The 27,411-nt window shown below is 41.9% G+C and overlaps 1 protein-coding gene across 1 annotated transcript in view; it reads left to right on the top strand.

Moving 5' to 3' along the window:
- The window catches only part of LOC142575034 (neprilysin-1-like), a 622,756-nt gene that overhangs the window by 246,817 nt on the left and 348,528 nt on the right, over positions 1–27,411 (top strand). The window contains exon 8 of the mRNA XM_075684001.1: positions 1,874–1,957. Coding sequence (XP_075540116.1) covers positions 1,874–1,957 — 84 coding nt within the window. The remainder of the gene's footprint in view (positions 1–1,873; positions 1,958–27,411) is intronic.

Genomic DNA, 27,411 nt, shown 5'->3' with positions numbered 1-27,411 from the left:
TGATTCTCACGAAAATGGCAAGAACGTAAAAAAAAATGCATAACAGCGAGAAGCTCAGAGCACAAGTAAGCTCTGGGCACTTCTTTCTCTTCCTCCTCTCCATGAAGGTCAAAACATTACAGAAAGGAGTGGAGAAAACACAACAAAACAAAAATAGAGCAGTGCAGTACAGATCGGTATGGGCATCTTTGTAATTCATTGTCGTGCAGAACAACATGTAGCGCTGTGAGAACAGAGGACATGTGCGAGAGGGGTCTGCTGTCCTGCGTCGAGGCTGCAGTTGACGAACACGGTGCTGTGACTTTTTTAAACGCCTGTGGTTGGAGCATGGCTGGTTTTTTAGAGCTTTTGTCATTATATTTGATGTCATCCTTTGTTGCTTTTGACAATAAAATTTACCTGCAAAAGTAGGTTGTTTGAGTACGGTCGTGCATGACATCTTTTTTAAGTGATTTGCCTTTAGCTCGATGTGACAAGGCTCTTTTTGAGTGGCTGGGTGATCTTAAGGTTTTAAAGATGTTTCGGCACGTTGATGATTTTTTTCATTTTTTAGATAGACCTGTATTTATTGGCCTATTGTCGGCACCCGTTTCGAATGTTCTTGGCATTTGAAAGACTATTGTCTCGCCTATTTTGGCCTCTTTTAAAGCACGTTTTAGGCCACTCACTTTCACCTCTGACTTGCCCGAGATTATCACGCGTGTTGGACGTATGAGCAAAGAGCCAATAAATCGCCTCTGCCCGACAACTCTGCACACTAAAAGCTTGTAATAAGAAATGCGCTTTCTTGTGGAGTGCTCTCTGCAAGTGATGCGATCTTCCCATGAAAGAAAGCCTTCACATGCAAGTGACACGTTTGGAGGCGGTGGGTGATCCGAGGCATGTGCCTCAGTTGCCGAAAGCCTGCATCACAGACGGATGGCAGAATCATGCATTAGCGTTGAAGAGAGAGCGGAAGATAAGAGAATGAAAAAAGAGAAAGGAGACAAAAAGACGGTAGCTGTGATCCCCTGCCTGCATAAAGTATCTCGTAATCTTAAGGTAGGGCAACGTTTCAAAGTGTTGTTCACGACGCCAAATAAGCTTTTAAGTTTGTGCAAGTTGAGCTGCCCCGCGAGAAAGTGGAAACCATACTGCACTATCAAGCACATAGATGCCTATACGTTTCCTGCAAAAGTGGCATTGCTTAAAAATTCCACTCTCATGTGGAAAGCATGACAGATATCAGACCAGCAGATGCTCGAATACGCGTTTTCAAGAGCACAAAAATGTCGGCAGTAATGCTATAGGTCGACGGCCAACTGACTGCATGTTGTAAAAAGTGTGACGCAAAGCCATCGTGCCCTTAGAATTTCTTACTATACACTAGAGGGAACTCAGCTGCTGCAATCGTCGAGCCACCATAAGAACAAAGGGAAGTACATGGATTTGTGTGATCTTCATGCTTGTGGATTCGTTTATTATGCTTTATGTGCCTCCATTCTCGTTAATTTCAGAGCAATGTCTACTTTGCTAAGTGCAAAAAATTCTGCGAACACGTACAATCGCTATTGATTGGGGCGGTTCAACTTGTCGAGGCGGCGAATTCGAAACGCGCCAAGCGTTCAGGGCACTGGCTTGCCCGCGATAAATTCATAAGGGTGTTATATGTCCCTTGTCGATGCAAAAAACTGACATAAAACACTTTCATGTAAAAAAGGCTGTAATGCCCTTTCTGAATTTACAATAATATTATTTGACGAGGATGCACACAGAGTTCGCACGCTTGGTGAATCTTCTTACGCAATTAAAGAGGGCACAATTCTGGCGACTGCGCCAGTATTCTCGGTACTCAGCAGCACTACACTAACGAGGTGTGCACCGCATATTGCAGGGTATGGATGGCACGTCGGGCTGGCTGCCGGAGTCAGCTCAGTTCGAAGTTGTCACCCTGGAGGAACTGCAGTCTGCTGATAACGTGAGTTTGCCATCACACGGCCATGAGCTCATGCGTGGTGATGGCTGGACGCTTGCGACTGTACCCTCCGCCAAAGGCGTAAACTGTAACAACCTAAAACTAGCGCAGATTTATCTAATGCGTGCTTTACATTAACTCCTTTACATTAAGTTCGCTGCGCATAATCTTACATATATAGTGAAAAATGGTCACATCCTTTTGCCATCACAGAGGTTAATCTATCTTTAGCTCAGTGTTTACCGACGAAATCCCGATCACCCTCATGTGCGCATACGGGTTCTATAAGTGCCGCCATGGACGACTTTCTGGTTACGCAAGAAGGAACAAAACAAGCTATCGACCGTTCATCAAAAAATTCAAGTCCTGGTCCTGAGATACTAAGTAACTAACTAAATCAACAGTAGCCCGAATTTTCACTGCATTATTTCAGCAGTACATTGATACAGGTTATGTGCCTGATGCAGGGAAAATTGCCCGTGTTAAGACTGTTCGGCCTTCACAAATTACACACACATCTATTAACAAGCACACCCTATAAAATACTTGAATACCCAATTTTATCTGCCGTAAGGAAGCACTTAGATCGGCACAAGTTTTTTTACCCCGAAGGAGCACGGTTTCTTGCGTGGACGTTCCTGCGAATCATAGTTATTTGAACTAACGGCTGACCTTGACGATGGTGTACACAGCCTAATTAGAGTAGGTGCTGTATTCATTGAATCTGCAAAAGTTTTTTGATAAGGTGGCTCATAATCATGAACCTTGCTCCGCACTGATACCTGTAAAATTTGGTGTGCCTCTGGGATTGGTGCTAGGGCCACCTCTGATCCTTATTTAAATAATGACATAAGCAATAACCTTACTTCCACTGTCCGGTTATTTGCTCACGACTGTGGTATTTACAGAAATATTACTAATTCTAATGATCCCGAGTTTCTTCATTCAAACCATGATGAAATCTCTAAGTGGTGCTAAAAATGGCAGATGGGGATAAACACCTCCAAAACAAAAGCCATGACATTTACCACGACTATGGTACTCCGACTTGCCTTGACAATACTAGTAGCGTGGCCATTGAAAAAGTGTCCACAGTAACATACCGAGGTGTTCACATTTCTTCGCACCTGACGTGGCACCAGCACATCGATTAATTAAGTGGCAAAGCGTCCAAAACCCTCGGTTTTGTCAGGTACCACCTGTACTCCGCAAAGAAAGCAACCAAACTCATGGCATACATGACTTTAGTTTTACCGCGACTGGAATAGGCCGCTAACACTTGAAATACGCAGCAAGAATACCATAGCAACAGGTTCGAATCTCTGCAGAATAAAGCTGCTAGATTGGCAATGAAAAAATTTTCCCGTTACTACAGCGTTACTGATTTAGCCATTTTCCGTCACATGACCTGGGACTGTAACAAAAACCCCCGCGGTGCTAACACCGCAACCCTTCCGCCGCGATGGGCCTTGCGCAGCCCCAGCCTCGGCGACCAACTCTGGGCCGTCCAGCAGGCTCACGAGGTGGCGGCGAGGCGTCATTATGCAAAAAAGAGGTGAGGCGTGCAGACTGGACACAAGAGTAGAGAAGTGGACAACACGAACGCCGACTATCAACTGAAGGGAGCACTGAGGCGAAAAAAGAAAGTAGACACAAAACTCACCTGCGCAAGCTCAGGAATGCCACGTGTCAGTCGCGTACATGTGCCGGTCTACGTGAGAGATAACTGGTAAGGCACTTAATCTCTTCCTTATGTAAAGTAATCGAAGGCTGACTCACGCACGCACTTACACCATTATAGATATATCATGCCTCTACCATAAGACGCGTATCTTCATTCTTATACCTGTAAAATATCGCGCATTCATCTAACTCTGGCGTGCAGTTACAATCTTGGCAATGTAGGGAAAGATTAGAAGGCGATCCACTAGTTAACGACCCTTTATGTTCCATTAGCCTCTGATTGATACACCGTCCCGTTTGTCCTATAGGTATATCTGGCCACAGCTAAGGGGAATTTTATAAACCACACCCATACGACAGTCAGTAAAACCGTTGTTCTTATTGTGCTTCACTGTACAAATATCTGTTCTTTTCTTGCCTTTTGCCTGCTCCTTTTTCCTCTGTACGGCAGCGCTTATATAACCTAGCTTATTGGGAGCAGTGAAAGCAACATTAACACCATGTCTACTTGCAACTTCTTTAAGCCTGTGCGACACTGAATGAATGTACGGAATAGCCACTACTCTTTTTGTGCTATTACTGCTTTCTGTAACCACGTCAATCCTCCTCGAAACCGACTTCTTTAGGCGCTCAGCCACAGTGGCCACTGCTACACTAGGATAAGCTGCTTCTAATGGGGGCCGGACGAGCGCATTAAAATTGGCGCTCATTTAGTGCATGCAGGATCTAGTGAGAGAATACTCTGAGAGAAGACATAATGAATCCTTACCAACTAGCTCAGCTTTCTGTCGTTCTAACCTCGACGTCCCCACGTGGGACACCTAAGGCCCCGTCGGCGAAAGCTCTGCAGGACTATAAATAAAGTTGTTACCACCAAACTACAGCTTAACTGACATTAAATTATCTCTAAATTTACGCATGCTAGAAAAAAAGACTTCTTACATTGCTGTTTCGCTTTCATCTACTATATCATGATCCCTCGGCATTCACAGAAGCCCATATCAAACCAGCCCTTAGTGCCTTTCTCCGATTAGATCACCCTTTCAAAATACAGCCAATTTTCGCTCGTACTAAAGTTATACATCAGTCACCACTATTCCTTGCCATCTACGAGTGGAACAAACTGCCAGCTGTAATCACTTACGAGAACAAACACGATGCTCTTGTCAACGAAGTTGAATGGTGGATGCATACTGATACATAATAGCGTTTCGACGACCTCTATTTTAATCTTGTATTTCAATCTTGCATCTGTGTATTTCAGTCTTGTATTCGTAATTTTGTATCTTGTATTTTGTAAAGGGTTTCTTGCTTTTTGCTTGCGGTGCTATGTATAATGTCGATTCATTGCGAAATTTTTTCACCCCCCTCCTATGTAATGCCTGCAAACGGGCCTTTGGAGCACATGAATGAAGAATTTAAAAACGCCTACAAAGTATACCAAAATTTAGTTATTACAAATGAATTATCTGCCCAGGCGGACAGGATTTGCGAGTAAAAACCAATGCGATTCCCTCACTAAATATATTCATTACATGACCTTAGTACCATTATAAAATGTTTGCTGGGAGTGCTAGTAATAGCTTATAAAATTGCCGTCAAAAGTACGAATAATTGTGGTTACATCGCGATGTGTTTTTCTGATGCATGCTTGATAATATTCTTCATGCATAGAACCACCGCATTTCTGATAGATTCTTGATTACAGTGTATCGGAGAGGCTTACATCCAAGAACCACATCACACAGTAGTTAGTGCACCAGCCGATCGATTTCACCAAAAAAATTTCTTTTTTTTATCCTAAAGCACGAGACAATAGAAATAAGAATATGGCAACACAGTCAATTAAACGGGCACACTCCTACGCACAGTAATCTTAACACACAAGACGCATGCAGACGGTACACCTCCACACAAACTCTGCTTGAATTGCCCACGCAAACATATCTGCAAAGATGCATTTATAGCGATGGTGTTTTGACCAAAAGTGTGGTTGCCAGTAGGAGCCTGAATAAGCAATATATCTCCACAGAATGCCTGTTACAATACAGTGAGAAAGTAGGCGCATCATCTGTACACATACAGGTTACTTACTATAAAACCAGAATTTATGCACACATTGCAAACAGCGACGACTAAATTTTGGCACGCTCCCGACGATAATCTAAGCCTCTTTAAGAGCTTTTGCTTCTAAGCACTCGCGGATGCCTAGGGCCTTATAACGTAAAACTATTCCAATATGTTTTTATTCCAATATCCTGACCTCAAATTTTCGTAACCACCGACGCAAGCATCGGGCGGTAACCCACAGGGTTGTCTCAAAAGACCAATCAACCGCGGTCCTCCTTTATAGGAGGTCTCATTTGTTTGCTTGAAGGACGAATAGCCTTGCCTGCACTGAGTGGTTTGTCTTATCTAATTGTCTGACAAGAGGCGAGGAGAACGCTCAATTGGAGAGGGACTCAATGGGGCCGAGCGAGTGCACTGAAAATCGATAACCGGATGAAGAGGGTGGTGCCTGCGTCTGTGGTTGGTCCGCTTTCCCTTACTTAGCTTGTGGTGGGTGGTCGAAAATCGCGGTAGCGTGCAACGGAAGCTTAAGAATGACGCTAGAAAGGATCCTAAGAAAAGAAGAGTTGTCAGAACGAGGTCGCAATCGTACGGAGAGTGCTCGAAAGCATTACCCGGTCACGCAGAAATTTTTATTACGCGCAAATAAACATATGCTCTCCTGCAGGTGCAAGTAGCCAATGTCTGAGCAATCAGCGGCGGCCATCTTTTTTTTTAGAACGGTGCAGCCTGCTGCTATCCAGAAGAAAAATCAGTTTTGTTCGGCATATTAATGCATCTTTAATAATAATAATAATAATAATAATAATAATAATAATAACAATAATAATAATAATAATAATAGTAAGCTTTATTTCCATCAAAACGATGGAGGGGGCGTGGGTAAAAGCTGCTGAACAGCTTGACTAGAGCCCACGGTCCCCTCTAAAAGGGCAGTACAGGAGCATACATGAAACATACAGGAATCTAACAAACGACAAACGCAAAATTGATTCGATTTCTAGTATTACAAGGAAATCAGTATTAAAATTGTTCAAAGACATAACATATCACGTGGCGTAGTTCGCGAGCTGTAGTACGACCTAAGTCAATTTCACATTTATTAAGATTATTAAGAAGTTTAGGCAAAATATACGATAGTGTACCCATAGAATAGTTAGCACGGGGAGTGACCACCTTCCAGTATTCAGACTGACATATAGTATAGGATGTGGGCTTTATTTCCAGCTTGGCTAGGTTGCGAAAAAAATTTCGATTTTCTTTTATTCGCACTTAAAGGCCACAATTAGTCTATAGCTATACAATTTCCAGACAGGCATTATATCTGCTTTATTGAACAGAGTATATGCATGAGAATTGTAGGGGACATCAAAAAGGAGCCCGATTGTCTTTTTTGTAGGGTGTACTCCTTTGTTAAGTTAGTTACTGTGGTAGATGCCCATACTAAAAAGCAGTAAGAGAGGTGAGAGTAAAAAAGAGAATTATATACTAGCTTTTTTCCGCTGAACGGTAATATCGACCTACATCTGGATAAAATACCAACGAAACTTGACAGTTTAGTGCAAGCAGAATCTACATGAATATCCCACAGCATATTTTGCGAAAACGTGACCCCAAGAATTTTAATACTACTTACTATTTTTATTTTTGTGCTGCTGTAGATAACATCTATGTTCATATTTACCTGTTTTGATGTCGCTCTCAATAGCACAGCCTTAGTTTTGTTGGTGTTAACGCCTAACTGATTTTCTACAGACCATTCCAGAAGTTTTACAAGAGCGGAGTTTGCTATGTAGCTGATTTGCTCACAGTCTGTAGCAGAAAAAAACATGCTGGCATAGTCGGCGTAGAATATATATTTGGTTTCAGCACATGTATTTACCAGATCATTTATGTAGATATTAAAAAGAAAAGGTCCAAGAATGCTGCCTTGGGGCACTGCTTTTGCAATCGGTTTTTGGTCGGAACATTGCTCGCCTATTTGAACATACTGCCGCCGATAGCCAAGGTAAGATTTTATAAGATTCCAGCAATGGCCACGCACTCCATACAATTCAAGTTTTTTGAGTAAACTGAAATGAACAATGCAGTCAAATGCTTTTGTGAAGTCAATGTACAGGCCCAGTACAACCATCTTACTTGAAAACTGTGATAAAATAAGCTCTTTTTGTTCTATCAAGGCTAGTTCTGTTGACCTATGCTTTCTAAACCCAAATTGAGCTGAGGTTAGAAGGTCATATTTCTGAAAAAAAATTCAAAGGCGCTCATGAATGACCTTTTCTAAACCCTTTGAAAATATTGGCAACACTGAGATAGGGCGATAATTCTTGATGTCATTTCGATCACCTTTCTTAAACAATACTGTAACCTTAGCCATTTGCATTATTTGTGGGAAAACGGCACTTGAGAAACAAGGGTTAAATATATGGGTAAGAATCGGTGCGATAAGATCCATAATATGTTTAAGAGCTCGAATTGGCATACGTTCAACGTCACAACTAGAGCTGTTTTGAAGAGACATAAAAACAGACCGTACTTATTCTTCGCTAACGGCCTAAAGGAAGAAAGTAGATGGGTTACTAGGGGGCATGAATCTTGAATATTCCGACACTCGAAAATAATCGCCACACTGCACAAAATAGTTATTAAATAAATTCGCCAGGGCGCCACCGGATATCTCGACTTCACCGATTTTAAGTTTATCTGTTTTTGGGGACGAGTTACTGCGATTTGAAACAGTGTTCAACTTTTTCAGCAAAAGATCAGGCTTACGAGAGCAGCCGTAAAGTTCCTCATGAAAATAGTTTTCTCTGCTTAGCTTTATTTCTTTATTTAACAGATTTCGGTACATCTTAAACTCCTTGAGTTTTGGGGGATTTTTAGTTTTTATAAACTGATGGCACATAGTATTCTTCTCATTTATCTTTTTAATTAGCTCTGACGTGATACAATGCTTGCGTATTTTCCTACCCAGTTTCAGTTGCTTAAGCGGAAAGTGCCGTTTATATACTTCAGCAATGTGACGCGTACACGTCACTTTCACGCGGCGAGTTTTAGCGCTTTTGTGACGTCGCGTGACAGGCAGGTGAAATAGGTGCAGCCCGAAAACTTTTGTCCAATAGCCGAGGCCTAATGGCGAAAAGGCGTCGAATCAGAAATAACTTTTTTTAAATAAAAAAATAATCTTTTTCTTTTGTTTGGTCGAACCATGCTTAATCAGTGTGTACACGTCATAGCAGATGGGGAGTTACCGCGGTTTTCGTGACGTTGCGTGATATGTAGGTGAAATGGGGGTGGTCCAAAAATTTTTTGACTAATCGGGGATGGCTGATTGCAGGATTCGATTAGAAAAGTTTGGAACAGTTCTACGTTATAGCGCCCTTGGTGCTGCAAAAAAAAAAAAAAAAATACCGCAAGGTATAACAAAATGCATACAGTTGAGATCGCTTCAAAATTTTATTTTCTTGTCTAATTTCGTAATTTTTTGGCGTGGCTGTGTACAATCTCCGAAATAGTGCGCACGCCCATTTATTTATTTACTTACATACCTAGAGCGCCCAATGTTGGGCATTACAGTAAGGGGAAGGAAGATTATACATATGTTCAAATACAGATGATTCATGGTACAAAAGGATACATCTAATACATAATACAACACAATATCAATATTAATAAATACAGTACTTAATGCAACATAGTACATTCAGTGCAAATACAGCAAATAATACATTCGTTTAAGTATAGTCTGGGAGCTCCCCTGTGTTCGGGAGATTCCCATTACGTAGTGAATCATAATCAGACCGTGGTTCTGGCACGCAAAACACAAGAATTTTGTTTAAATAAAGCTTTGCAGCATCCCGTCATTGCGGATAGCCGAATTACGTCTTTCCTCATAATCAGATCGTTGTTTTGGCATGTAAAACATCAGAATTTCGTTTAAATAGAGCTTTGAAGCACCCCAATATTCCGGAGATCCCGATTACATCGTGCCTCATAATGAGGTTATGGTTTGGTACGTAAAACACAAGAATTTTGTTTAAATAGAGCTTTGCAGCACCCCTCAATCGCGGAGAGCCGCATTACGTACTTCCTCATAATCAGATCGTGGTTTTGGCACGTAAAAGACAAGAGTTTTGTTTAAATAAAGCTTTGCAGGATCCCGGCATTGCGAATAGCCGAATTACGTCTTTCCTCATAATCAGATCGGAGTTTTGACGCCTAAACATCAGAATTTCGTTTAAATAGACCTTTCAAGCACCCTGATAGTACTTAGATTCCTATTACTGTGTGCCTCATAATCAGGTCGTGATCTTGGCACGTAAAACATCAGAATTATGTTTAAATATAGCTTTGCAGTTCATCGGTGTTACGGAGATTCCCATTACGTAGTGCATTAAAATCAGATCATGGTTTTGGTACGTAAAACACAAGAATTTTGTTTAGAGAGAGCTTTGCAGCACTTCTCAATTGCGGAGAGCCCCATTACGTCTTCCCTCATAACCAGATCGTGGTTTGGCACTTAAAACACAAAAGTGTTTAAATAAATCTTTGCAGCCCCCCGGCATTGCGGATAGCCCCATTACGTCTTTCCTTATATTCCCATCGTAGTTTTGGCGCTTAAACATCAGAATTTCGTTTACATAGAGCTTTCCAACACCCCCATATTCCAGAGATTCCCATTACGTCGTGTCTCATAATAAGATCGTGCTTTTGGCGCGTAAACATCGGAATTTCGTGTAAATAGAGCTTTGCAGCACCCCGATACAGCGGAGATTCCCAATACGTCGTGCCTCATAATCAGGTTGGGGTCCTTGCGCGTAAAACATCAAAATTTCGTTTAAATAGAGTTTTGCAGCACCCGGGTGTGCCGGAAATTTCCAATTACGTAGTGCATCATATTCAAATCGTATCTTTGGCATGTAAAACACAGGGATTTTCTTTAAATAGTGCGTCGCAGCACTTCAGAACGTCTTTCCACATAATCAGGTCGTGGTCTTGGCACGTAAAACATCATAATTTTATTTAAATAAAGCTTTGCACAAACCGGTACTCCGGAGATTTCCATTACGCTGTGCGCCATCATCAAATCGTTGTTTTGGCGCATAAACATCAGAAATTCGTTTACATATAGCATTGCAGCACCCCGGTATTTCTGAGAGCCCCATTACGTCTTCCTTCTTAATCATGTCGTGGTCTTCGCAGGTAAAACATCAGAATTTTGTTGACATAGAGCTTTATAGCAACCCCACACTTTGGAGATTTCTATTATGTAGTGCATCATCATCAGATTGTGGTTTTGGTGCACAATAAACACGTGAATTTCGTTTAAATAAGGCTGTATAATTTGCAGCACTCAGGTATTGCGGAGAGCCCCATTACGTCTTCCCTCATCATGAGATCGTGGTTTTGGCATGTAAAACATCAGAATTTTGTTTAAATAGAGATTTGTAGCACCCCGATATTCCGGAGATCTTGATTACGTCGTGCATCATAATTAGGTCGTTGTCTTGGCACGTAAAACATCAGAATTTTGTTTAAATAGTGCTTTGCATCAACTCTTCACTACGGATATTTCTATTATGCAGTGCGTCATTATCGGATCGCGGCTTTGGCGCATAAACACCAGAATTTCGTTTAAATAGAGCTTTCAAGCACCCCGATACTTCTGAGATTCCGATTACGTCATGCCTCGTAATCAGGTCGTGATCTTGGCGCGTAAAACATCATAATTATGTTTAAATATAGCATTCAAGCATCTCAGTGTTACGGATATTCCCACTACGTAGTGTATTATAAAAGTGCTTTAGTTGAGCGTGTTTACGCTCCGCTAAGCAGCTAAGCGGAGCGGAAGGGCAAATGCGCATGCGCAGTCCGCCTAGCCGTAAGCGGGCTAGCGGAGCGAGGAACACGGTCCGCTGAAAAGCTGCCTGAGCGGAGCGTGCTGCGCAGCACTTTGGCTAGCGTTGGCCCTAGAAAGGATTGGATTGGATGCAGAAAGCAAGCGCACTGGCTATCACGTGGCGTTCCCTAAGGCGGCGCTTTATATTCCATCAGGTAAAATGGACCGGTAACACATTACAAGCGCACGTCTAGATACTTCACGGATAAATAAGTTATATATACACATATATATGTTTTACTGTATAAAACTGATGAATAGGTGTTCTTATTTTCCTTCATTACCCTGAATTTGGCCAGGGCGCGCTGCAACTATGAAAGGTCCGCTCCGCTACGCTAAACGTATAACTAAAACGTGAAAATCGCCCGCCGCTCTGCTTTGGCTTAGCGGGGCCACTCGGAGCGGAGCGTACCGTAAGGACGCTTAACTAAAGCACTCTATAATCAGATCGTGGTTTTGGTACGTAAAATACAACAATTTTGTTTACAAAGTGCTTGGCAGCACCCCTCAATTGCGGAGAGCCCCATTGCGTCTTTCCTTATAATCAGATCGTGGTTTCGGCACTTAAAACACAAGAGTTTTGTTTAAATAAAGCTTTGTAGCATCCCGGAATTGCGGATAGCCCCATAACATCTTTCCTCATATTTAGATCGGGGTTCTGGCGCTTAAACATCAGAATTTTGTTTAAATAGAGCATTCCAGCACCCCCATATTCATGAGTGCCTCAATACGTGGTGCCTCAATAGGTGGTGCCTCATAATGACTTCGTTTAGCTAGAACTTTGGAACACCCCAGTACTCAGGAGATTTCCGTTGTGTAGTTTAACATCATCAGATTGTGGTTTTGGCACATAATCAGGAAATCATTTAGATATAGCTTTGAAGCTCCCCGGTATCCCGGAGATTTCCATTACGTAGTGCGTCCTAATCAGATCGTCCTTTTGGCAGGTAAAACACAAGAATTTCATTTTAATGGAGCTATGCACCAACCCGGCATTTTGGAGAGTTCCATTACGCCTTTCCTCATAATCAGATCGTAGTTTTGGCGCGTAAAACAGGAATTTCGTTTAAATAGAGCTTTGCAGCACCCCGGCAATCCGTAGCTATCAATTACGTATTGCTTCATCATCAGATCGTGGTTTGGGCCCATGAACATCAGATATTCGTCAAAATATAGCTCTGCATCACTCCTGTATTACGGAGAGCCCCATTACGTCTACCCTCATAATGACATCGTGGTCGTTGAACGTAACTGGTCAAATGTGTACTTACAGCAGGATGCAAATTCAGCGTATGAGGTTTTTAGTCGGGTTTTTGTTAGTTGCTACAATGATGCATTTCCACTGAGAGAGTATAAAAATGCAATCGGAAAATTATAAAGCCCTAGCTTAACACCGCCTTACTAAAATGCATCAAGGGGAAAAATAATATGTTACACAAATTCATAAAATGCAAAGACGGTGACTTCTTCAAAGAATTGAAAAAAATGTCGCAATAAATTAAACGCTGTAATCAAGAAAGCCAAACTTGCATATTATGAAGCAATGTTTGCCAGGATAGGAACGGATCCAGCAAAGATCTGGAGGCAGGTAAATTACCTTACTGGCAGGAACCCATCACCGTTTAATCCTGACCAAATAGTAATCAATGACTCTATAGGACGCAAGACGCTAGCAGATGAAAATGCAGCAGTGCCCCAGCCGTCTCTTTAACAAAGTGGGCTCTACTGGCCTTCTCGACGAGTAAATTTATTCGTTTTGGATGCCGTTACCGAAATAGAAATCAATGGTCTTATAATACGCTTAAAATAATGTCGCAAGGGGCTATGATGAAATTAAAGTTGAACCTGTAAAGCGAGTGTCATTAATTGTCAGCCCTTTCCTCTATTTCATTAGTCTCACGTTTTCTACTGGAGCCTTCCCAGATAAATTAAAACTGGCCAAAGTAATTCCAATGCACAAAGGAGGTAGAACTGACGATATTACGAATTACCGGCCAATCTCAGTGCTACCGGTGTTTTCAAAGATTTACGAATTGTCAATCAATAACCGGCTGTCAAAATATCTAATCAAGTATCACATAATATCACAGTATGGTTTTCAGAAAAATGAGACAACTCAGGTCGCTCTTCTGGCCGTCCAGCAGCAAATAATAAGAAATTTTGAATATCAGTTCTTCACCTTAGGAATATTTCTCGATCTACGCAAAGCTTGTGATTCCGTTGACCACGAAATGCTAGCTATAAAATTATATTGCTATGGAATTCGATATATCACATTAGACTTATTAAGAGCTACTTATCGTTTCGGCGACACTTTATTAAAATAGTCTGTACTGCTTCAAAACAGCTTGACATTCAACTAGGTGTCCCGCAAGGTTTGATATTAGGCCCGTTACTTTTCGTCTTATATGTGAATGACATTACGGAACTGCAAAGAACACCCACCATAACCATGTTTGCGGACGACACTAGTTTATTCTTTACAAGTAGGACACTACATGACATTGAACAATCGGCCAATATGTATTTAAATTATTTATCCACAAGGTTGCAAGAAAACAAACTTCAGTTGAATGCAGTAGAAACAAAATACGTGATAGTTAAGCCAATCAATAACCATAAAAATGATTAACTTACAGCACAGAAGACATAGCTTAGAACAAGTAAGCGTGCAAAAGTTCCTTGGGGTATGGTTTAGTGAAGAGTTGTCTTGGACCCGTCATGTAAGTCATCTGCTCTCGGAAATCGCGAAATCTGTCGGATGTATTAGAAAAATAGCTCATCTTCAACCTCTTTGGCTAAAGCAATCACTATATTACTCCCTGTTCTATCCTAAACTTTTGTATGGCATTCTCGTCTGGGGAACAACGACAAAAGGGAACTATGAAAGGCTGCAACCGCTTGCAAAAACGTGTCCTCCGGATTTTTGTGAACCACACCGGCCTTATTAGATTGTTGCCGACGCAACCACTTTTTCCCAGATTTGATGTTTTACCTGCAAATAAAGTCTATTTATGGATACTGGCACAGCGAATATATAAAAAACTCCACAGTATTTACACACATGTCTTGGCGCAATAAGATATCCGTAACCCCAAAAGCAGAAATAAAAAAGTCAGAAAGAATTATGGAAAACAAGATCTTGAATATCAGGTAATAGACATGTAAATAAATGTGCTTCTATTTTGGATTTCTCCCTACCCAGAAAAACGTTGCAACGTGAACTGCGTGCAATTTTGTTTTCCGTTGAAATTATTAAGTAGCAATGATAGTAACAACGATAAATGTAAATTTCCGTTTCAATTGTTGACGTCCTTTTACGTGCTTTTTGTCATATGAGCGAATCTTCGTTGTGATTTTATTTCATTTCATTTACAGTACACCCTGCAGCGCCGAAGCATTATAGCAGGGGAGTGGGTACAACATGAAGTGATTAGCACGAGAATATAATCACACAAAAGGAAGGGATGACAAAGGAGCGATGCATCAAGATAAAAACAAGTACATGAAAAAAGTACATGATAAACAGTACAAGAAAAACAGTACAAAAACAGTACAAGAAAAAAAGTTCATTCAGACTGCAGAAATTGGTTTGGAAGACGATTGCAATTACAAATCATTGATTAATCTTAAATTGCATCCCGAGGAGCACTCACAACTTCAACTGGCAACTTATTCCATTCAGAAATACCGTGGGGAAAAAAGAAAACTTCATATAGTTCGTTTTGCAGGAGATTTCACATATTTTGAAACTGTGGTCTCTTCTGTTTGAGATATAGTGGGGTGCTTTAAGGTACTTTAGCTTGTCAGTCCCTGTCGCGTCAGTGCATATTGCGTGCAGAAGTTTCAGTCGGTGCTTCTGACGTCTTATCTGTAGCGGCTCTAGTCCGATGTGTTTCTTTATTGCTTTTATGCTTGCGTGTCTAGAGTACTGCTTTGATATAAACCTGGCAGCGCGGTTTTGTATGCCTTCTAACTTATCAATCAGGTACCGCTGGTGGGGATCCCACAAGGCGGTGGCATATTCTAATTGCGGCCTTACCAGCGACTTATATGCTATGGTTTTAAGAATCTGAGGGGCAGTTCTAAGGGTTCGTATAAGTAGGCTAAGCATTCTCCCGGCTTTTCTAGCGGTCATATCAATATGGCTGGAAAAGGGCAGATCAGCAGTTAGATGAACACCTAAGTATTTAATTTCGTTAACCTTCCTGAGCATGGAATCTCCCAGTTTGTAAGTAGGTTCACTAGTGATTTTAGATTTAGTAAATGTTACCTGGTAACAATTATCAGTATTCAGGCTAAGTTCCCAGTTTTGACAACAGGAGGCTATGCTGTTGAGGTCCTGCTGGAGTACGTCTATATCATATTGATTGCGAATGGATCTGTAAACAACGCTGTCATCTGCGAAAAGTCTAATTTGTGAGGAAATGTATGACGCGATGTCATTGATGTAAATTAAGAACAGTAGCGGCTCCAGCACCGAGCCTTGCGGCACTCCAGAAGTGACTCGGGCAAAACTAGAATTCTTGCCTCCTATAACAACTAAAAAAAAAATCTTAAGTACAGTCATATTTTATCGGATGTATGCGTCTACTATTCGTAACGCAGTTTCTCTTTTTTGTCCCAGCTCTCTGCTGTACTGCTGTATATAGGCTGCTGCTTTTGTTACGGGGGCAGAGACCTCATCAGGCAACCATGCCTTCAGTCTCTGCCACCCGCTGGATGATGTGATTTTCCCGCAAATAAAAGCAGACTCACTGACTGACTGACTGAAAACATGAGAATTTCGTTTAAATAGAGCTTTCCAGCACCCCGACATTCCGCAGATTTCCATTACGTCGTGCCTACTAATCAGGTTGTGGTCTTTGCACGTAAACATCAGGATTTTGTTTGAAAAGAGCTTTACAGCACCCCGATACCCTGGAGAGTTTCATAACGTAGTGCATCATCAAATCGTTGTTTTGGCGGGCATACGTCAGAAATTCTTTTACATATAGCATTGCAGCACCCCGGTGTTCCGGAGATTCTCGTTACGTAGTGCACCATAATCAAATCGTGGTTTTGGCACTTATTACAGGAGAATTTCGTTTAAGTAGAGTTTTGCAGCCCCCCGGCAATCCGGAGCTTTCAATTACGTATTGCACCATCGTCAGATCGCGGTTTTGGCACGTGAACATCAGATGCTCGTCAAAATATAGCGGCGCATCCCATTTGTATTGCGGAGAGCCCCATTACGGCTTCCCTCATGATGACATCGTGGTTATGGAACGTAAAACATGAGAATTTTGCTTAAATAGAGCTTTCCAGCACCCCAATATTCCGCAGATTCCCATTACGTCGTGCAACTTAATCAGGTTGTGGTCATGTCACGTAAGCATTTGAATTTCGTTTGAAAAGAGCTTTACAGCACCCCGGAACCCTACAGATTTTCATTACGTAGTGCATCATCGTCAGAGTGTGGTTTTGCCGTGTAAGCGTCAGAGATTTGTTTAAATATAGCTTAAAAGAACCCCGGTGTTCCGGAGATTACCATTATGTAGTGCATCATAATCAGGCCGTGGTTAGGCGCGTAAAACACAATAATTTTTTTAAGTAGTGCATCGCAGCACTACAGAATATCTTCCCTCATAATATGGTCGTGGTCTTGGTACGTGAAACACCAGAATGTCGTTTACATAGAGGTTTGCAGCACACCGATGTTCTGTAGATTCCAACTGCATCATGCCTCATAATCTGGTAGTAGTCTTGGCACGTAAAACATCAGAAGTTCGTATAGTGTTGCAGCAACCCGGCAATTGGGAGTGCCCCATTACATCTTCCCTCATAACTAGATCGTGGTTTTGGCGCGTAGGCATCAGAATTTCGTTTAAATTGAGCTTTGCAGCACCCCGATACACCGGAGATTCCCAATACTTCGTGCCCAGGGTGGAGTCTTCGAGCGTAAAACATCAAAATATTGTATAAATAGAGCTTTGCAGCACCCTGGTACTCCGGAGATTTCCATTAGGTAGAGCATCATCATCAGATCGTGATTTTGGTGCGTAAACATCAGAAATTCGTTTAAACATAGCTTTGCAGCTCCCCATGTGTGCCGGATATTCCAATTACGTAGGGCGGCATAATCAAATCGTTTCTTTGGCACGTAAAACGCAGTAATTTTGTTTACATAGAGTATTCCAAGGCAAGCTTGGTGTGAAATGTGAGTTTATTGGTCAAATACATAGGCTAGGAAAAAACAAAGGAAACCGACCGGTCATAATTTACCTTAAGGATTGCAGTGAAAAGAAGGCAATTTTTGCAAACTGCAGGAAACTCAAAGGGTCTGACATCTACATTCAGAACGATTATTCCCCTTCCACACAGAAAAAAAGAAAACTCCTCTGGGACAGCTGTAAAGAAGACCGGCTGCTTAAAAAAAGAGCTTCATTGATCCATGATAAGCTTAAGATTGGCAGGGATACTTTCTATTGGGATGAATGCCTAAACAGACGCATACAAATTCCCCAAAGCTCCCTTCGGACTCCCACAACAAACGATTTAAACCATTCCTCAAACTCGCAGGACTGACCTGCTCCCCAAAGGCCACATACGCTGATTAATGTCAATGCCCGCCGGATTAAAAATAAAACTGATGCATTGTAAATTTTATTACTGAAGCATGATCCTCATATTACTGTCTTAACTGAGACTTGGCTACATGGTGAAATAAATGACGATATATTTCCTCCTTCCTATGCAGTGTTCCGAAAAGACAGGCGCACCAGGGGGGCTGGTGTTGCCGTCCTTTTCAAAAATGGCAGTTCTGCCCATCTCTTGGAAGATATCCCTGAGATCGAATGTTTGTGCTTCAAGAAAAGCTCTTGGGGTTACAGCTTTATTGTTTACGTCATATACAGACCACCGAATACTACTCCCGAATACTTACAAAAATTAGAGGATGAAGTGAACAGGCACAGAAAGAATAAGATGATATTGGCAGGTGACTTTAATTTACCGAACATCGACTAGGAGCGCCTTAATACTGGAAACGCGTTCAGCAGGCACACCAACATTGTGTTCAATGTTATGCTACGTTATAACCTAAACCAGGTGGCACGCGAGCCGACACGCGTACAGGGCATCTGCAGTTCCATTCTCGACTTGGTATTAGTCAGGATTTTTCGGAATATTTTGTTTGTATATAAAAAGGACTTTCCCACCACCGCCTAGTGAGCATTACCTTACCAGTTCTACAGATGGTGCAAAACTATTCCTTAGTGCTTAGCTACAAAGATTATTCTCATGCCCGATGATGTGTTCATCAAAGAGCACATGGAAAACTGTCAAGTTGACTTTATCAGCACTGATGCCTGTTATCTGTGGAATCGATTCAAAATTACGTGCCACTACTGCATGGAATTTAATTCATCCGTAGTAAAAATAAGAAAGTTCGCAAACATACACCTGGATGACACGCGATGTTATTCATATTAAACGCAAGGTAAAAAGGTTAAAAAGAAAGCATGGTAATCCTGTTAAAATAAAAGAGGCGCAGAACTCTCTTCAACAGAAGGTGACTGCTGCAAAGAGTTACTATTGTAAAAACTCTCTGCCTAACTTTATTAAAATTAATCCTACAAAATTCTGGAACCATATGAAGGAAAGAAGCAAACCCATTTCACAGATAATAATTGAGGGCACATCAATAACTAATGACGATGACAGAGCCAGTGGCGTAGCTAGGTCGTCTGGCACCCAGGGCCCATAGGTCTTCTGTTACTCCCCCCCCCCCCCCTTATGTAGTCGAGGAGGGCGAGGATATCGACAATTTCCGGGTTTCAGCTCCAGTACAATCATCTTGGATACCGCGCACGTTCCCCGGGTGCCCCTCTCCTTCGCTTTCTTTCCCAGAGATCGCAAATGCAGCAAATATACACGCTGTTTTTCCTGCGCCAAATGACACAGGGTGCTGCACTGATAACGTGTGATAAGCCCATGTGCACATCTTCTGTCAGACTGTAAGGCTTGGCAGCCAATACAAATGCGGCATCGTGGAAAATATCACTCACGTCACAAGTAACATAAATTATCTTTTTAGCGCAAAATTACCAAAAGATTTCCAATTTTAGCGGCAATATTGCTTTTCCAAAATTGAAGCCCGACATTTATTTCTTGCCCAGCAACGGCTTCCCAAAAATCTTCGTAGGTACTATGGCACGCAGTATTTTGTCTGTGGGCAGCCCTGAACGAAAACGAAAATTAAATTGTTTGTCAGTGACGCTGATCTCCCCAGCCTATTAGAAACCGCTACCTGCCTCCCCACAGCGCGGGTGCCAATGCTATGACAATTGCGAGTTCTCTTCATTCTGATCAATAAAGCCTTGTTTTCATTTGCTGCTATACGGACAAACGTGATTATCCGAGCTGCGGTACCACCGCAAGATTGGGAACAGAATAGAGCACGCTTCGCGTCGATTCTTGGCGTCACTATAAAAAAAGAAAGAAAAGGCCGCGATGAGGCCCGTGCCAGCGAAAGCTTGCACTACTGTTGGTCTGCACTCACAATGAAGAGGATTAGGGGGTCAACGTCACTGGTCCACTATTTCATATTTCTTTCGCTGCTGCGATATACTGGGCGCCGTCCGCAGTGCCAAAGTACTGTAGGTTGTAGCACCCAAATAGATTTTGTTTAAGAAGTTTTTGTTGAGTTAATAATATGACTTTGATTCCTCAATTCTCGAATTGAAGTGCTTCCTCTATAATTACTAATTACGGGATTATTAAGGATATGGCTATTACTTATCTGTCATATTTTTCGCGCTACCGAGTTCCCAGTAATCACAAAAAGACATAACTTCATAGAATCTCGATTGGGAAATATCCTTACAAAATTTACCTTTCTTTTAAATAAAATTCTGTGCAGCTGATACAGACACTGTACTCGTGACACGAAGCCACACAACAACAACAGTTTTCTGAAACTTTCGAGGGTAAGAAGGAAAGCGTAAAACATAACGGCAGGTTTCGCAGCGGCTTCTAGGAGCGAGCGGGAGAGGGGAAGTAAAAGCGAGCCGGACATCGCGGCGGGCCCGCGACTACAGCTTGTCGAGTCATACGCCGCCAAACTCTTCGGCCGAACCGAGTCTGTAGACGATCCAGAGAATCCCATTCGCGACTTTTGACGGCCCCACTTATGCAACGTCGCTCTCAACGAACGTTTCTCCGTAAACGCGAGCGCCGGGCGCGCTGGTTGAACGCCCTCTTGCTGCTGTCTCTGCTCGTCTTCGCTGCGCGTTCTGAACGGGAGAGGGACCCAAGAGCCCCAACGCCTTACAACGCCTCACTGTACGTTTGGCGACTCCTGCTCCCAGCATGAACGCACAGCGCGAGCGCACCCCACATGAAACGTTCCGCTAAGGCGAGTAGTTTAGCGACCATTTCGCGAATTAAAGTTTTTTAGCCCGCACATTCGTGCAATTATTTCGTGGGGTGTTGATAGAGCTGCAGCCGACAATTCTGCGGCGCAACGCATCGGGTGCATGAGCTCGGGCTACTGGATTCAGGAGCATTCTTTGCAATTTGCGCCCAGTCAAGCCAAGAGGGGTGTCTCCAGGCGTATATGACACCCCCCCCCCCGCCCCACTGGCCCCTTGCACCCGAAGCCCACGGCCCCCCGCCCCCCCCCCCCCCTTGTTGCAACGCCACTGGACAGAGCACAACATTTTAATGAGTACTTCCAAAGTGTCTTTGCAGTGTCAGATGGTTGCATTACTATGCTTCCAGTGAAACAGGTATTTGATGTGGATTCTATTTCTTATGCTGGAATTCTGAACATATTGGTAAACCTGAAAACCAAAGCTTCCTGTGACCCTGACGAAATCCCAAACGTCTTTCTAAAACGTTATCCTGAACTTATTTCCAGCTTTCTTGTACGAATTTTTTCTGCTTCTGTGCTGTCGGCACAACTACCCGATGAATGGAGAGGGGTCCGAGTTGTTCCAAAATTTAAAAAAGGAGATCGATTAAGATTACAAAATTATCGTCCCATTTCTCTGACATCACATGCTGCAAGCTCTTGGAGCACATCGTGGCAAACTATATAAAAGAATTCTTGCCTGAAAACAATGTGCTCACGGAGTTTCAGCATGGCTTCAGAAAGGGTTATTCGACTGTAACGCAATTGGTATCAGTGATTCATTCATTTGCATTATCTCTAGACAATAATGGCCAAATCGATGTAATATTTTTAGATTTCAAAAAAAGCATTCGATAAGGTTCCGCACGACAAATTAATCTTCAAACATAGAATTATTGGCATACCTGACATTTTCATAAACTGGATTATTGCTTACCTGAGCAAACGCACTCAGTACGTTACAATAGGTGAATATAGCTCGGCCACTCTCCCAGTGACATCAGGGGTGCCCCAAGGTAGTGTTTTGGGGCCTTTACTATTTTTAATGTGTATAAATGACATTCTTAAAACCATAACTTCTGGTGTGCAAATTAGACTGTTTGCCGATGATTGTATTTTGTACAGTGATACAACTTGTCAGAATAAACAGACTGTCCTCAAAAAGAATTTAAATAACATATTGCAGTGGTGTAATGAATGGGGTATGCTTATTAACGCTGATAAATCCGTATTTCTTCGTATTTCTCGTAAAAAAAAGCCATTAACTTTTTCTTACACTCTTATACGCTAGGTTCTTCAGCACTGCGTGAAACTAACAATTGCAAATACTTAGGTGTTACTTTGGCTTCCACATTGCCATGAAACATGCACATTATTGATATTTGTTCTGCTTTCTGCATACTCTGTTTCCTAAGACACAAACTGAAAAATGCCCCTCCTAATGTGAAATTACTGTTATTTTACATTTATTAGACCAAAGTTAGAGTATGCATGTATATCATGGGATCCTTACACTGAATCAAATATTGTGCGTCTTGAAAAAATACAAAGAAAGACAGTTAGGTTTATTTTTAATAAATTCGCAAGACTGCACTCTTCCTCTAAAATTATGACAGAAAATTCCATACCCACTCTTGAATCACGCCGAAAGCTGCTAAGGCTTGAATTCCTTTCCCTTCTTCTCAACAACAAGCTTGAAATTAAACCATCGACTTAATAACGCCTGCAATAACGCGGCACACAAGACAGCATCATCCGGACTCAATAAAACCCTATTATGCTCGAACTGACACGTTCAAATTTTCTTTTTTTCCCAGAACAGTATCAGACTGGAACGACAGGTTACAGATACAGTGTGACTAAAAATTGTATAAATTTGTATTTGCTTGTTCCTAATTTGCGTAAGGTGCCTGGTGGTGGTCTCGTGCGGACGGTGCCCTCTCGGTGAGCGCATATTTCCCCTCATCTTTTAAAAGGTTCCATACTTACAAGCATTTGTCTCGCAAACCATACTTATTTCAAGGAAATTTTCCACGTCTCAATAATTTCTCTCGTCGTATTCGAGTGCTGATTGCCGTGTTATCGTTTGTTAACCAAGCTTTCCCTCAAGTCTAAGTATTTTAAGGCAGTTTGTCGTGAGCGTATCATGGCCACGTACGCTTATATCGCCTTCCGTCTCAATAATTTCTCTCGTCGTATTCGAGTGCTGATTGCCGTGTTATCGTTTGTTAACCAAGCTTTCCCTCAAGTCTAAATATTTTAAGGCAGTTTGTCGTGAGCGTATCATGGCCACGTACGCTTATATCGCCTTCCGTCTCAATAATTTCTCTCGTCGTATTCGAGTGCTGATTGCCGAGTTATCGTTTGTTAAGCAAGCTTTCCCTCAAGTCTAAATATTTTAAGGCAGTTTGTCGTGTGCGTATCATGGCCACGTACGCTTATATCGCCTTCCGTCTCAATAATTTCTCTCGTGTCGTATTCGAGTGCTGATTGCCGTGTTATCGTTTGTTAACCAAGCTTTCCCTCAAGTCTAAATATTTTTAGGCAGTTTGTCGTGTGCGTATCATGGCCACGTACGCTTATATCGCCTTCCGTCTCAATAATTTCTCTCGTCGTACTCGAGTGCTGATTGCCGTGTTATCGTTTGTTAACCAAGCTTTCCCTCAAGTCTAAATATTTTAAGGCAGTTTGTCGTGCGCGTATCATGGCCACGTACGCTTATATCGCCTTCCGTTTCTCTACCACGGGTGCGCTTTAAAACCACGGCGCTGCAATTTTGCTTCAGAGACTTTCCTTTCCTTCCTTCTTCTCCTCTCTTAAACTAGCTCTCTTAACTACTACACGTAGAAACAAAGCAACAGCGCGCGCATTCGATCACGCGCTCGCCGAGCACGTGATCAAGCTTTTCGTAGTCTCTAAAGCCGCTCGAGTTCGCTCTTCTCCACGGGCGGCCATTTTTCCAAGAAAGTATGCCTTCCAACGACTTCCAACGGCAAAAAACGACTATCGCGGACAACATCAGTCCCTTTCCACGTAAGTATGAGGCTCGGAGCAGGAGTTATGGCGCTTCAACGTAACCTGGGGCCTGACGAACCAACAGACTGAGCTATCTTTCCGGACAACATCCAAGGGTCACGAGTTCAAATCACCTCTTCTCTTCCTTTTTTCCCTTTTTTAATGTCTTTTCGTTTATTTTATCACTGTACGGGAACCCTTCTAAAATTATATACATCCTCAATTATGTATGGCCACACATATGCAGGTCATAAATACCAGGTTCTCTAGCCGAGTGCTATCCGTGCGTCAACAACAGAATCGCTTTCCTTTGTACCATCTCAAGCTGGTAAATGTCCTTCTTTATGAACGGGTCCCATAAGACCGACGCGTACTCTAATTTTGATCTGATGAATGTTATGTATGCAAGACGTTTAAGCTTACTTGGAGCGCCTCTAAGCTTCCGCCTCAGAAAGCACAGCTTGGAAAATGATGAGGAACAAATGTCTGCAATATGCGCAGACCAGGTTAAATCGTTTGTTATTGCAACCCCTAAGTATTTATGATGTGTGACCTCGATAATAGAATGATTTAGAAGGCTGTAAGAGAAAGGAGAAACCTGTTTTTTGCGCGAAATTCGCAAGAGGAGTTTTATCTAGGTTAAGTTGCATATTCCATTTAAGGCACCATTGATGAATAGCTAATAGTGAGTTTTGTAAGAGGTAATGATCATTACGCTCGTTTATGCTCTTGAAGAGATTGCAGTCATCTGCAAAAAGCTTGACAGAGACATTTTCGGAAATAGCAGCCGGCAAATCATTAATATAAATTAAGAAGAGCAGCGGGCCTAAAACGCTTCCTTGGGGTGCATCTGACGTAACTGGAAGCACTTCAGATTTACTACCATTAACCTCTACATACTGTGTCCTGTGTTTTAAATAAGCATTAATCCAATTAACAAGGTAAGTAGGGACGCCAATACTTTCCAGTTTATAAATAAGTTTACTGTGGGGAACTGTGTCAAATGCCTTGCGGAAATCTAAAATAAGTACATCAATCTGCCCTGATTTATGAAGCACAACAGAAAAATCATGAATTATTGTAACTAACTGTGTCACAGTGGACATTTCTTTCCCAAAGCCATGCTGTGCAGGTGATAAAATGTTATTTTCAGCAAGATAGGAGTTAAGATAACCCCATACTATGTGTTCAAGCAGCTTGCAACAAGAGGAAGTGATTGAGATTGGTCGATAATTAGAAATGGTTAGCTTGTCCCCTTTTTTTAGAATTGGCACAACGCGGGCCATCCTCCAGTCCTCCGGCACATCTCCCGAAAGTAACGAGACTTGAAAGATCCTCGTTAAGAAAACAGATACCTGTGCTGCAAAACGCTTCAGAAAGGCATTTGGAAGGCCATCGGGACCCGCGGATTTTTTATCTGCGAGTTTACGCAGCATAGACACAACACCGTTCACAGAGATAGTTGGTACGTCCCCAGGATCTTCAACTGGAATTCTAGCTGCGGTTGCCCGTTCCATAAGGAACACGCTTTGAAAATACGAGTTAAAACCTTGCGCTATGATCGTGGAGTCGGTTACAACGCTGTTATTAACTCGAATTTCGGTCAAGTGGTCAGTCCTGCGACCTAGAAAATTCCAAAATTTTTGGGGATCACTTCTGATAAATTCGGGGAGCGTCGTGTCAAAATAACGGGACTTTGCCAGTTTTAACTTATATGCAAGTTCCTCTTTTAGAACCTGGAACTGTTGCGGACAAGGTATTTTTTTCTTCCTACAGCGCCTCACTTTACGTTTCATGTGAATCATTTCCCGACTTATCCAAGGATTGCGGCGATTAATACAAACCTTTCTAAGGGGAACAAAATGTTCAATAGTATACTGTACTGTATTCTTAAAGTGCTGCCATAAACTATGAAGGTCATTGCTGCAAGGGTTATCTAACTGTGATTGTAAAGAGTCGATGACTGCGTTATCGTCAGCGCGTGCGTAGTCCTTGATCATTTTAACTGGTCGCATCCCGGCAACAACTGACGAAACACAACAGAAGAACAACAGACGATGGATAATCCAACTTGATAAATCAGGGCAGATTGATGTACTTATTTTAGATTTCCGCAAGGCATTTGACACAGTTCCCCACAGTAAACTTATTTATAAACTGGAAAGTATTGGCGTCCCTACTTACCTTGTTAATTGGATTAATGCTTATTTAAAACACAGGACACAGTATGTAGAGGTTAATGGTAGTAAATCTGAAGTGCTTCCAGTTACGTCAGATGCACCCCAAGGAAGCGTTTTAGGCCCGCTGCTCTTCTTAATTTATATTAATGATTTGCCGGCTGCTATTTCCGAAAATGTCTCTGTCAAGCTTTTTGCAGATGACTGCAATCTCTTCAAGAGCATAAACGAGCGTAATGATCATTACCTCTTACAAAACTCACTATTAGCTATTCATCAATGGTGCCTTAAATGGAATATGCAACTTAACCTAGATAAAACTCCTCTTGCGAATTTCGCGCAAAAAACAGGTTTCTCCTTTCTCTTACAGCCTTCTAAATCATTCTTTTATGGAGGTCACACATCATAAATACTTAGGGGTTATAATAACAAACGATTTAACCTGGTCTGCGCATATTGCAGACATTTGTTCCTCATCATTTTCCAAGCTGTGCTTTCTGAGGCGGAAGCTTAGAGGCGCTCCAAGTAAGCTTAAACGTCTTGCATACATAACATTCATCAGATCAAAATTAGAGTACGCGTCGGTCTTATGGGACCCGTTCATAAAGAAGGACATTTACCAGCTTGAGATGGTACAAAGGAAAGCGATTAGGTTTATTTATAACAAATACAGAAGGCTTGATTCACCTACGACACTAATAAAAACAAATAACATCCAACTACTTCAAGTACGTAGGAAAATGTCCCGTTTGTTGTTCCTGCATAACCTTTTAGCACATAAACTAAACATTTCGCATCCCGCAGAACTTAAACAGTTATCGTCTAGACGAACACACCACACAGGAAGTCATTTACTGGAACCGATTTTTGCAAGAACTGAAACATTCAAACAGTTTTTTCCCGAGGACCGTTTCCGACTGGAACTGTCTTCCAGGGGCTATCTTCCAGTCCCCTAATTTTGTTAAAGCTCTAGAAGAGCATTTGTTTGAGTGAATGAGTGCTGTATATGTACGTATGCGTATATATATGAATGAATATGTACACGTTGTATATATATTTTTCTGCTTGTCTATTAGCGGCAATCTGTTAAAGTGCCGTTCTTTCTTTTTTTTTCTTTTTTTATGTCACAGTGTATTTACATGCCTTGTATAGCCCCTCCTGCATGGGCCATAACTGTTGGCCTGCAGTATTCTGAAATAAATAAATAAATAACCGAGCT

This window comes from Dermacentor variabilis, chromosome 3 (assembly GCF_050947875.1).
Source record: "Dermacentor variabilis isolate Ectoservices chromosome 3, ASM5094787v1, whole genome shotgun sequence".
In the NCBI taxonomy this organism is placed as follows: Eukaryota; Metazoa; Arthropoda; class Arachnida; order Ixodida; family Ixodidae; genus Dermacentor; species Dermacentor variabilis.
Note: the sequence above shows the minus strand (reverse complement) of the source record. Positions and strands in the feature narration are given on the sequence as shown.